The sequence below is a fragment of the Phaseolus vulgaris genome, chromosome 1 (genome assembly GCF_051622355.1).
Source record: "Phaseolus vulgaris cultivar YP4 chromosome 1, ASM5162235v1, whole genome shotgun sequence".
NCBI classification, from domain to species: domain Eukaryota; kingdom Viridiplantae; phylum Streptophyta; class Magnoliopsida; order Fabales; family Fabaceae; genus Phaseolus; species Phaseolus vulgaris.
The window spans coordinates 54,743,227-54,755,464 of NC_143498.1; the positions used below are offsets into that span (position 1 = coordinate 54,743,227).

General features: G+C 33.3%; 3 protein-coding genes and 1 non-coding gene across 4 annotated transcripts; 2 read left to right on the plus strand and 2 right to left on the minus strand.

Moving 5' to 3' along the window:
- Nucleotides 1-1,223: 1,223 nt before the first annotated feature.
- On the minus strand, nt 1,224-1,969 carry LOC137815254 (chaperone protein dnaJ-like protein). Its single transcript, XM_068618369.1, has one exon. It carries the CDS (start codon nt 1,728-1,730, stop codon nt 1,437-1,439), a length of 294 nt encoding a protein of 97 aa, XP_068474470.1. The 5' UTR covers nt 1,731-1,969; the 3' UTR covers nt 1,224-1,436.
- Nucleotides 1,970-3,466: 1,497 nt separating this feature from the next.
- On the plus strand, nt 3,467-3,547 carry TRNAL-AAG (transfer RNA leucine (anticodon AAG)). Its single transcript has one exon. It is a non-coding gene; the product is annotated as a tRNA-Leu (tRNA).
- Nucleotides 3,548-4,460: 913 nt separating this feature from the next.
- On the minus strand, nt 4,461-7,276 carry LOC137815256 (oxidoreductase, 2OG-Fe(II) oxygenase family protein). Its single transcript, XM_068618371.2, has 7 exons — nt 6,933-7,276; nt 6,692-6,843; nt 6,245-6,591; nt 5,590-5,728; nt 5,269-5,335; nt 5,061-5,182; nt 4,461-4,721 (listed from the first exon to the last, which is right to left on the minus strand). The coding sequence occupies exons 1-7, from the start codon at nt 7,040-7,042 to the stop codon at nt 4,582-4,584; spliced, it is 1,077 nt and encodes a 358-aa protein (XP_068474472.1). The 5' UTR covers nt 7,043-7,276; the 3' UTR covers nt 4,461-4,581.
- A 4-nt stretch (nt 7,277-7,280) lies between these two features.
- LOC137815257 (phosphoribosylformylglycinamidine synthase) lies at nt 7,281-11,010 on the plus strand. Its single transcript, XM_068618372.2, has 5 exons — nt 7,281-7,485; nt 7,579-7,682; nt 7,842-7,955; nt 10,480-10,563; nt 10,753-11,010. The coding sequence occupies exons 1-5, from the start codon at nt 7,281-7,283 to the stop codon at nt 10,807-10,809; spliced, it is 564 nt and encodes a 187-aa protein (XP_068474473.2). The 3' UTR covers nt 10,810-11,010.
- Nucleotides 11,011-12,238: the final 1,228 nt, after the last annotated feature.

Consider the following 12,238-nt stretch of genomic DNA (forward strand, 5'->3'; position numbering starts at 1 on the left):
CAATTCTTCCAGAAGAATATTTGATTAACTATTTGTGAAATAAGATAGCATTAAGATATCACATAATCATATATCTGCTTCCTTTGACTGTGTTTCATGTTCTTTTCCACCACTTATGGAGTGAGATTTAACACCCCACCAGAAAACCAAAAGAAAGACTTCTAATGCAAAAGTCAATATGAAATTTATGTAATCCTAGTTTCATCCAGAAACAAGCACAGTGGTACCATGAAATAAAATCACAGCTTCTTATTAAGTGACTGATATGTTGATCAACCTTTACATTTTCAATTATTTTGTGACAATTCGTCCAAAATTATGTTCTGGCACTAACGACTAATCAAAGTCAAGCACAATTCTTGTGATCAAATCTTAAAATAAAAAAGGGTGGTTTGGCATTGTTTAGAAGAAAAAAACGTAAGAAGACATTGTTTAATTTTAAAACTAGTATACTACATAAAATAATTGACAGTGCCCTGAAACGGTCCAAGTTGATCGGGTCAAGCATAGTGATAGAAAATTGCAAAGCCAATTTGCGCAGGACACATTCAAAATTCACTGCAGCAACTTCAACTTTTTCAACACTTCACTGCTATGCTAGTGACAACCAACAATTTAAATGCACTGATATATAACACATAAAATGATAGAACATAGAACAATAATATTATATGATATCGTTTTTATGAGTTAAGAGTAATTAAAAAAGATAAATTTTAAGGGAAAAAGTAGAACTTGAGGTTCTTAAAAACTTTACTCTATCCCATAATAACAACAATTCAATACATGTCAAGATTCTCTAAAACCTAATTCACATTTCAAGCACGCGGGCAAATTCAAGAACACGGCACTTTTGTTCAATTCATGAAGAGTTTTTTCTTTTAATCAACAATAAGATTGAATAACAGGAATGTGGTTCAATTACACATACTTATATAATATGAATCAAATATCAGGTTTTCCAACCAATAAAATGAGAGACAGTAATCCTGTAAAAAAACAAAAACTCAAAGCAAATTCTACCAACTCAAAACAAATCCTATCCATGAAGAGATAGAGAAAAAATAAGAGAAGAATCGGCGAATTGTATAAGAAATAAAAGAAGAGAATTAAAGGAATACTAATCCTAATAATGTGCCTCTTTTGGTTTGTTACACATCACATATCTCATAATAATATTATTTAAAATTGATTTAAAAAAAAAATTACTGATCAACTATGCATTTGTTATGGAATCATCATAAATATATATTGTCTCAGTTCTTAATACTCTGTGTTGATTACAAGAGTGAAGGTGCAGTTTATATTACATGGTAACAGTGAGGAAATAATAGCAATAATAGGTACATAATAATTGATTGGGAGGAAATAAAATTGAAAAAGGTATATATATTATATTAAAATGTTATACTAACGCTAAAAGTAGTGGTTGGCCGTTAAGAGGGGCGGCTGGGAGGGCGAATCGCGATTTTGGCCGGCAAGGGTCGACCGGTGCCGGAGCCGCCGCAACTGCTGCAGGCCATGCGACCCGACCCGGAACACGTGGAGCATCCGACGTCGCCGTCGGACCAACGCGAACAGAGGCAGGTGACTCGACCGGTTCCGTTGCAGGTGGGGCAGCGGCTGAATGGGCCGGCCATGGGCTTCTGGTCCATGACCGACTTCACGATGACCGCTCCGGCCAGCACGCTCAGACCGGTGGCGAGTTGGCTGAGCACCACCGGACCCATGGCTTTTGACGGAGAGATGAAGAGAGAGAAGAAGAAGAAGAAGAAGATTTGTTTATGGGTGTGTGGAGTGGTGAATAAGAGGTGAAGGGAGAAAAAAATCGTAAATAAATAAAGAAAGTGGTTGTGGAATTGTACACGTTGACGACACTGGTTTTGGTGGCTGGAAGAAGGTTTGGGTTTTGGAGTGTAGTGAAGATGTTTTTCTCTTTCGTTTGGGTTTCTCTTTCCCAATCCAAAGCCCACACACGTTCTCTTCCTTCCTCACCATAATTAATCAATACTATTCTTAATTAATTGCATTTTTTTTCTTAGTTTCCCTCTAATTTTAATCTTTTTTTCAGGATATTTAAAATGAAATTAGTTAAGAAATAAAGAATTAATTTGTTTTTGAATTATCTATAACCCTTTTTAAAAATGTATATATTCCTTAAAGGTTGGTATAACCTATTTGATTTGATAGTTACTTAATTAGTATATTAATTTTATCTCATTCTCAATATTGTTTTTATTGTTAGTCTTATTACTTCTCACAATTACTACTTTAGCATAATAGTAATGATTAAAATGTAGATGGTTTGAAACATTTATTCTTTGATTTATAATTGTTTTTACAAAGTTGAATTTCTCATAGAAAATGTTCTTACAAGGTTAAATTCTTCGTATAGTGATTTCTTTATCTTTTGTTTTCAATCTTTTCGGTCTTCCGGTTCAACACTTTTTTTAGCCTTTTTATCCTTCTGCTTCTATCGAATGACGGAAGAACTTGTAAGGATACTTTGACGCTCAAGTTAGTCCAAGAAGAATATGCATGTGTGAGAGTTGAAAAGTTACATGTGTTACTTGATTGTCTTTACTATTTATACATTTTGGTTAGATCCTTGTTAATTCATGGACCCGCACATAGGACTCAAAGAGGAACCCAATTACGCCTTATTCATGATTTGCAGATAAACTAACTTACTACTGATTAAATGATGAATTTTTTATGTTGTTTGGATTTAAGTATGTCAGAAAACCATCTATCATCCGACCAAAGAGTAGTAGAATTATATATATATATATATACTTTGAAATCCTTTACTAAGATTATTTTTTTAACTTAGCATAAGAAGAAGATGAAGAGAAAGAACAATAATGGATAAAATTTGTGACATTTTTTTAGTATCACAAAAAGATAAATTATTAAATTTACGTTAATTTTTTTTTTTGAATTGTTTATCCAAAATTATAAATTAGCGCAACACAAATTGACCACATGTGATAGAAGTTGACTTTTTTCTAATATTGTGACTAATGGTGGCTATCATTATAGCCATTTGTTCTAAGGACATTTTTTTCGTCTGCTTCATAAATTTGTATCACCACTTATTTTTTTTTTTAAATACTAATTCTAAAATATACTGTAATTTTTGAAGGCCAAGGGTTTGATTTTGATTTCGATATTAATTTGTTGTAAAAGGTAAAAACACTTCAGATACACTTGTGATTTTTCATGCATAAGTTGTTATTACATTATTGGTGATTTATTTGGTATTCTTTCATTATGTAGTTCAATGTGGCGAAAAACATGCTTAATGGTAAACAAAATGTTTAAATTTTAATAATACTTAGCAATAATCCATTCCTCACTTTCTGTACAAATTATTTCGTTTTAAACCATATTTTTTTTTTATTTTAATGAAAGTTAAGGAAAACTATAATTATTAAAATATTTTGGATTCCTTAATAAACAGAAGGTTGAGATGGCCGAGTTGGTCTAAGGCGCCAGATTAAGGTTCTGGTCCGAAAGGGCGTGGGTTCAAATCCCACTCTCAACATAAATTTTTATCTGTAGTGATTTTTTTGACAAAAATCATATTTGTTTTCCTAATTTTTTATATGATCTATTTTCATATTCCATAATAATCTATCACTCTATAATCATAATAAAATAAAAAAGAAGTCTAATTATTATTTTATCATGTCCTACTTTTTGTTTTATTCTTTTTTCCTTTCAAGTTTCTGTATCGATAAATATAAATAAATAAACATATACAATTGAAGAAGAAACTCTTGACATGTGTCATTCAAACAAAATTTTGAAAAAAATCAAAATAAAATTATATTTTTATCCCAGAAAAATAGTGATGTGTGGGCTGATGTAAGATGGACATGTGTCATTCGTAAAGAAAATTTTAATATAATATACATTTTTATTATTATTATTATTTTAAATCCTTCTATTTTTGTGAAATCAAATTTATATAATAAATATATTATATTTTATAATTAAATCTCTTTCGTTCCACGGGTCAAATTACTAGTTATCAAGTAAAGCAGTATACGCAATTATGTTAGCTCTCACATTATTGTAATAGACAAAAGACCTACATCATCACAATACTCTAAACTCATATCAGTCAAGAGATTAAATAATTAAAATTTTAAATGTCTTTATTTTACAGATAAATGAATTTTAATTTTAGATTTCAGATTTTTTTACATAAATTGCTATGTTTCCCATTAGTTATGAATGAGAACTAGTGATTAATTATTGTAATCTCCCATTCTAATATTAATATTTCTAACCAGCTTTTGCGTTTGGTACATTTCAAATACAGTCCCAGCCTAATAGTTTCAGTGCTTAACAAAGGAATAAGGCATAAAAAGTTAGTATTTATTATCAAGTGTTACCTTAACACCCAAGTCTCTAGACTCAGAAAAAGAATAAAAGAACTTGAGCAAAGGAGGTTTGGTGGAGAATACTCACTGGTAGTATAAAATTGAAATGAAGCAATAATCTCTTCAAATATAACTAATAAATCATATTTTGTTTAACAAAATTTCACTTTGAAAGAAAATAAAAGACCACTCAAAAAACTTGTCTGATGTTAATGTTGATTCTAGAAGTTTGGATGTATTGTAAGAAACAAAGATCCTCTTCATGTGTCAGCTGTTTCTCAAGATGGCCTATTTCAGCATTTTCTTCATCTGTGAAGATTCGAGGAACGCCTGCAACATAGATGAAACCAATTCCCAGTAGTTAGACAGAATTTTGAAACTGCACAAGTCAGCAGCATAATAGCTCAATTATAAACTAACCATGTTTATTCCCAGTGATAATCTTCATTAAAGTGAAACAGATCTTCTAATTTTAAAACTTCAAATGATCAATATGACCCACTTTGATTCACTTTGATTCAGTAGGCGTTTGTTTTACTTTAAACACTTGCACGTTAGGATTTCGAGTTTAGGATTTAGAATTTAGAGTCGTACGAGTCTCTCATACAGGATGGTCAATTCAAACACACCCTTAATATTTCACTAACTAAATTTATAGGTTATGGTTACCATGAAAGCATTCCCTTGCATCTCCAGCCATAAGAACAACATCGCCGCTTCGCAGGAACATTGCCAGGGGAGAATCCTCTCTGGATTTTCCTCCCAAAAGAAATATAGCCTTGCAGCCCAGACTAACCAAGGGGGACAACAAACGAATTAGGATCCAAACACAAGTTAACCCAAGAAACAAAAATTTCAAAAGAAAGTAGAATAACACCTTAAACTAACTATAGGCTTGCTCCAATCTGCTTCCATGTCATCAAGGTGACCACCCAGTGTGTCCCCTGGAATAATACAAAAAATAACATGATAGGCTAAATATAAAACAATATGAAGCAGATTGTTCCAAGAAAATGTTAAATTTTCTTTTCTCATGAACTGGAAATCGTCTGTGATGCAAGAATATGACGATTTCTTGCTTACCAATGGTATGACAATTTTTTTTTGCATAGAATCAGAGTAAACTAAATGGAGTAAAAAAGGACACATGGAACTATCACACAGCTGAATTCATAATAAATATTTGCTTAAAGCATACCTAAACCAAAGTAATTCACAATTGCAGCTTCAGGATTGAATTCAACCCCAGCAGGCAAAGCAGACTTGGCCAATTGTTTGGCAAGTTCACACAGTGCTTCAGGGATTTTGTTATGTGGGAGAGACATATCGTAATTCCGCTGCACACAAACGTAAAAATAAGTAATTTCAATGAATATTCAATAGGTATGACTCTTGTAGGAAACTGAAACTAAATTATAACTCAATGAAGATTCACTGGTGCACAGGTAGGCTATGCAACCATAATAACTTTAGCAAAAAAAGGTTTGCTATGACATCTTTAGAACAGGGCAGAAAGAATTCCTACTGCTAGCAAAATTTAAGATACATATCAAGCAACCTTATAATAACAATCTTTATTACAGAAACTAATTGATTAAGACGAATCAACTCCTCCACTGATGTTTAGAGTTTAGAGTTTATAGCAATTGTTCTTATATCTTATTCACACAATTACAAAAATCGTTCATTTCAAGCTAAAAACATATGTATGTGAAGCAGCATATCATGTTCAAGCAATAACCAACTACAGAGTCTCCAAACCAAAAATAAACCCAGAACCAAATTTCAATTATTTTGGAAAGAATGTGAAATGATTCACTGAAAAAAAACCTAAGTGGTGAATCAAAACTTACCTTGGACCAATCAAACTGCAGGCCCAGAGTGCTCCATCGCAACTTCCGAAGCAACGTTGAAGCAGAAACGGATTTGCATTTTCTCAACAACACTTCCTTTTGGGTAGCAAATTTCCATTCCTTACAATCTCCATGATCTACATCAGCATCAGTTTCTGATGAAGAATTTGGAGAGTTGTCTTCAACCAAAACCTTCCCTTCCTTAGCAGCACCAAAAACATCCTGAATTGGACCATACATGGCATTGTGATTTGTTCTGTTAGGTGGCTGCGGAAAATCAGTCAAACTCTCCCTTATCAAACTACATTGTTTCTCCATGGTTAATGCCCCAGGAATAAAATAAAAGCCTGCAAATTAATCATCCGATAGTGTTGTTGAGTTCATTAGTTTCTTATACATGAACTGGGTAGCTACAAATGCACGTGTAAATCCGTTTAAGGAAAATACCTGGGCGATTTTGCAAAGAGAAAACTGGAGAGGTGAAGTTCTCATGGAGAACGATAACACCCGGAGGAAGCGCACCGTTCCGAAGATAGCATTCTAGAATGGATCTGAAGTCAAGAACCTCCGTCAAATCCACGGGTTTAGGTTGTTTTTTCCTGTTGAAAAAAAAATTGAATTGCAATTAGAATTTGAGAACTGAAAACTGAAACAAATTACGATCAGAAGAAACAAAATAGTTGAATACTTTTTGTTCTTGGAAGAAGCATTGTTGTCGTAGTAGAGCTTGTATTTCTTCTCTGCTTTTCTGAAAGCGGTTCGATCAGAATCATCGCGGTTGTTCTCGGAGACGTACATCGGAAGAGGGAAAACTCAGAAGAGGATTAGGGTTTTTTTTAATTGAAGAAAATAACTAAATTATTAAAAGTAAAAAGACGATAAGATCCTGGAATGAACGCTTGTGATAGGGGCATTAGCGAGAATTCACATTGGTCCTTATCGAAAAAAATCTGTGTGTTCCTTCCGAGGGTGATGGAGATGTTATATGCACTGCTACTACGAATTCATCGTATGTTGCGGAAACTTGACAGAAAAAATGGCGTGCAGGAGCATGCTTCGTTCATCGCTTATCGTGGAGTCGTTTCAGTTCCAAAATCTTCATTTGAATTATAACGGAGGTGTTAGGGCGGGTCCGTTTCGCCGCCGCAGAGGAGTAACCCTGCGTTGTTCTCACAGCGAGACGCCGTCGTTTCAGGACGATCAAGGTCCGCCACAGGAGGCGGTGTTGAAGGCCATTTCCGGTGATTTGTTCTCACTTGTGAACTGTTTAATTGAATGTATGGTTCATTTTAATTGAAAATGGTTGATTTAATTTGTTGCATGCATTACAACAGAGGTGTCTAAGGCGGAAGGGAGGGTTGGGCAAACTACCAATATGGTTATTGGAGGCACTGTGTCGGATGATTCTACCAATGAATGGCTCACTTTGGATCAGAAGGTACTATTTCATGCATTCATTCATTGTTCTGTTTGTTTTTAACTGTCTATTTTGTTTGCATTTCACGTGTTTGTTTAAATGTTCTGTTACTTCTGATTTTTGTTATGCCCTTGGCATTGCAAATTGCAATACTTACGTGTTGTAATGTGTGCTGCACAGGTGAACTCATACCCAACTGTTCGAGGATTCACTGCAATAGGAACGGGAGGTGAGGATTTTGTGCAAGCCATGGTTGTTGCCGTGGAATCCGTTCTCCAGCAGCCTATTCCTCAGGTGGGTATTCATACCTCATACCTCAACCTCAACACTATTGTAGAGCCTTGAATTGGAATTTGGAAATTCAACTTGTTTATGTAAAACTGATTCATTAATTTGTATAGTGTGAACTATGATCCAAATGACCCTGTGTTAGATTTCTATACCTAAACTACCTTCCCTGGTGAGCTTAATTTGCTTATTGTCGTGACCCCTCTTTGGACCATAAATCTTTAGCAAGACACAAATAGAAAACAAGCAAAGGGAGCTACCAAAACTCTGACACTTAACACGACTCAAATATAGCCCGTTCTAATTGTATTGGTAACTGTAACTGTAACATATACATATCTAACATGGCTGTTTCTTGAACTTCATATGATGATTGTTGATGATTAATGCTAGTTTTGTTTGTTAGGTTAGGATTGTAAAGTATCATTTCCAGTTGGAACTATATATTCTTGCCTTCTGTTTGATTGTCAATTAAAAAAACTGTGAAATAAAAACCAGCTAATTGCAATTATTGTTGCAAAATTTCATCCGTATTAACACTATCTAATTCAGTACCATATTCTGTGTAAACAATCAATATCTTTACAGCCAACTTTAGAAGAACACCGCAGCTGCAACCTTTGATTTGCGCAGGATTGCTGCCGCAGTTATTCAAAGATCATATATGAATATATATCATTTATCTACAGAATAGTTCTTGGGATGTAAGCCTAGAGAGCTGTCGTCAATAGTTATAACAATACCAAACTTCTACCTATTGACCTTATAAATAAATAAATCAATTTTACATTTTATCATTGAGGTAAGAACCAAAGAAGCTTGAGATTTGAGATACATCCAATATAGAGGTATAAGATAAGCATTGAAAAGAATAAAGGGACTAATCTTGACCCTGCATTCTAAAGGACTGTGATCAGGGGGTTTCACACAGTGAAAAGACTTTGAAGCACGTGCTCATAGTTTCCATTATAAGGTGTCTTGCCCCTAAAATCTCTTCTGGATGTTGCTCGTAGGGAAGGAAAACACGACGAAAATCATTTTAAGCATGTGCCTACAGTTTATTTCCAAATGAGGTGTATTGCCCTTAAAATTTCTTCTTGAAGTTGCTGAAGGGAAGGAAAACACACACACACACTTTGAAGCATGTGTTAGTAATTTGAGAGGGAGAAATATGAAGGAGATTTGCACCGATGGGTTGAGTCAACCACATAAGTGAACTTGACATCACACTATCTAAAACTTTAAGACATTAGGTTTGTAGGTCTTCACTTGTATGTTGCTCAAATTATCCATTCTCATTCAACGTGAAACTAAATAAATAAGAATAGTCATGAGTGTACCCAATATATGGAATTCATCATATGTCTTCTCACTTTCTGTCTTCTCAGCATTGTGCCAGAAAGGTACATCCTCCATGATTTCTTTTGTCACTAATCCTTCCAATAGCACCAAAAGATAGGGGCACAAACTAAATAATCACCATCTGTGTAATAGTCCTGAAAAGTATCTCACTCCTCTCTTACATGTGTAACTGCCTACTAACAACTTAAATCTAGATAGGGCAGTGACTAAATAATCATTATCTATGTAATAGTGCTGAAGAAAAGTGTCTTGCTCCTCCCGCTTACACGTGTAAGGGCCCACTCTCGCACTCAAACTAAGTTTTGTTGATCCAAAGCATAAATCTAGACGATGGCATCAGCCAATTGCTAGATGGACTTGCTTGTTATCTTGTTGTGTTGGATATGTAAGTTGCCTTTATTCTCTAATATTTGGATAGAAGTTGAAGACCTTCTCTCCCAAAATAAACAAACTCTACTAGCCTTCAATTGTATTTGAGTTTCCTTTTACTCAAGATGTTTAGGAATTTAGAATAGGAAGACCAACGAGGAATTTTTTTTACCTGATTTGTGGAAAATAACTACTATAGTAACCCAGTGCTCATATAACCCTAGAAGCATTTAATAATTAAAATTGATTATTGTGCCCTGGTCAGTGACAGTCAATTTGATTGCTCCTTAGTCTTAGCAGCCACTAACACTCTGAGCTTTGAGAAAAAAAAATCAAGTACTCCATCATAAGTAATTGTCTCCCAGTTCATTGAATTTAGAACCTATTATTTCATCACATGTACGGTGCGTTAAGGTAAACACGGCTTGGTTTAACATTTGTTCGATAACCACTTATCAAATGGAAGTTTCTTCATGAGTTTAATTGTGAATCTTATTGAAATAAATCTAAACAGAGTGTATTTTCATAGCCATCTCATCTCTATGAACCTGATTAAAATATTAAAATAAGAAAAAAAGAGCTGATGGGAAGGTCATAGGCCACATTCACAACAAACGCTCGCAAAATATATGGTTATTGATTTTTTTTACGAAGTATTAATGTTTTACCTTGCCTTCAAGAGATTGATACAGGAAGATTTTGGAATATTGCATTATTATCTCTCATAAATATAATACTTCTACCCTTCTATTTTGTGGTTGATGTTCATATTTCAAGAACCTTAACATGTCTGTTACAGGGACGTGTGAAGCATAAGTTATCAGCAAGAGGCAAATATGTATCCGTAAACATTGGGCCTGTCCAAGTTGTTTCTAGTGAACAGGTCTTTCTCTCTTGTTTACTTGTCTCTTTTCCTTTTGTTGAAGTAAACAAACTTTTGTATCGTTTTTTTTTTACTAAAGATAGATTTATTCGGAAGAAAAGAACATGAAACTCCATTTGTTATGTACTAGACCGTGTCTCCCTGCTAATATGATTCTTGGTGAATATGGAATTTTGTTGTATTTTTCAGGTCCAAGCTGTATATAATGCCATGAGGAGGGATGACAGAATGAAATATTTTTTGTAGTGTTAGACTTTGTATAGAATGCAATGTTTCCAGGGGATGAATTTACACGTCTTCCTTGAAGTGGTTAGGCTGATTTTGTTCTGTGATTAACTCATCATATCATTATGCAAATTGGACCTCTACTGTATCTTACGAAGATGGAATGTAATTAGTATGATTTGTCACCCACAGTTATAATGTTATATACGTTATATCCTAGTATATCAGTTTAGTTTTTTTTTATGTACGACATAATTGGAAAAGGACAGTGAAACGTGCTATGAAATATCACTCTGTCCTAAGATATACAGAAATATGTGTTCATCCTTGTCTCAAAATGATATAATCTATACTTTAAATTTAAAAGTTGTTCTCTGATTTCTCTTTTAGGTAATCTATCATTTCTGCTTTTGACACGACATGAAAATCCATTGCAGTATGTAAATAAGAAGTGGATGAGAGTAACATGTGAGAGGCGTCTTCCATCTTACAATTATAATTCTATACCTTACTCTTTTGCCACGATAGGCATCTTTAACCAGCAATTTTGTTTGCTTATTCTTTTTTTCTTCTTTTCCTTTTCTCTTTCAATTAACTTCCATTCAGCATTACATCCTTTTCTTTCTTTTTAATTTGTTAAACAATAAATTAAATAGAAAAGGAACACATATGGATGTTTCAACTTTTTTAAAAAAATAATATCAAAGAGCTTATCTAAAAACTCTATAACGAATACAAATGTAGACAAGTGTTTGGAATAGATGACCGATCTCTTTAACTACACAAATATCAACGATTTCGTTGCTATGTTAATACAAGTAATTGGATACTGAACTAGTCTAAGAAAGAAAAAGACATTCTTATAACCTTATTTTGTCGTTGCTATGTTAATACAAGTAATTGGGTACTGGACTAGTCTAAGAAAGAAAAAGACATTCTTATAACCATATTTTGTCGTTGCTATGTTAATACAAGTAATTGGGTACTGGACTAGTCTAAGAAAGAAAAAGACATTCTTATGACCGTATTTTTTAAGTAAGCTATAATTCAAAGATTTTGCTTGCAAATCCTTTACAAGCAAATGAATGGACAAATATTTAAATTCATGTTATTTATCATTATTGAAATTTTTAAAATGTAAACAATAATGAAATCATTGATATAGTTGATTAACTGTAATATTCGACATTTTATTTTTCTAATCATGAATTTATTCAAAAAAAATAAAAATGCTTATCACTTTATTACTTATAAAAATTATCTCTTTAAAGATTCAAATAATACATTTTTTGTCATGTTTAATTAAGAGTTAAAAACTTCTGCAATAAAATATTTTGACATTATCAACCAAACACATATCATGTTACAAATAGACATTTAAGAAGCGTTTTGGGTATATAAATTTCTTTTCATCTACCGGAATCATATTTTTCTGGAAATTATAGTTTAT

Coding starts and splice junctions, on each gene's coding strand:
- LOC137815257 (XM_068618372.2), top strand. CDS start 7,281: ATGGCGTGCAGGAGCATGCTTCGTTCATCGCTTATCGTGGAGTCGTTT. Junction 7,956..10,479: donor TCCAGCAGCCTATTCCTCAG/GTGGGTATTCAT, acceptor TGTCTGTTACAG/GGACGTGTGAAGCATAAGTT. Junction 10,564..10,752: donor AAGTTGTTTCTAGTGAACAG/GTCTTTCTCTCT, acceptor TGTATTTTTCAG/GTCCAAGCTGTATATAATGC.
- LOC137815256 (XM_068618371.2), bottom strand. CDS start 7,042: ATGTACGTCTCCGAGAACAACCGCGATGATTCTGATCGAACCGCTTTC. Junction 5,336..5,589: donor TGTGAATTACTTTGGTTTAG/GTATGCTTTAAG, acceptor GTATTATTCCAG/GGGACACACTGGGTGGTCAC. Junction 4,722..5,060: donor TGCAAGGGAATGCTTTCATG/GTAACCATAACC, acceptor TCTATGTTGCAG/GCGTTCCTCGAATCTTCACA.
- LOC137815254 (XM_068618369.1), bottom strand. CDS start 1,730: ATGGGTCCGGTGGTGCTCAGCCAACTCGCCACCGGTCTGAGCGTGCTG.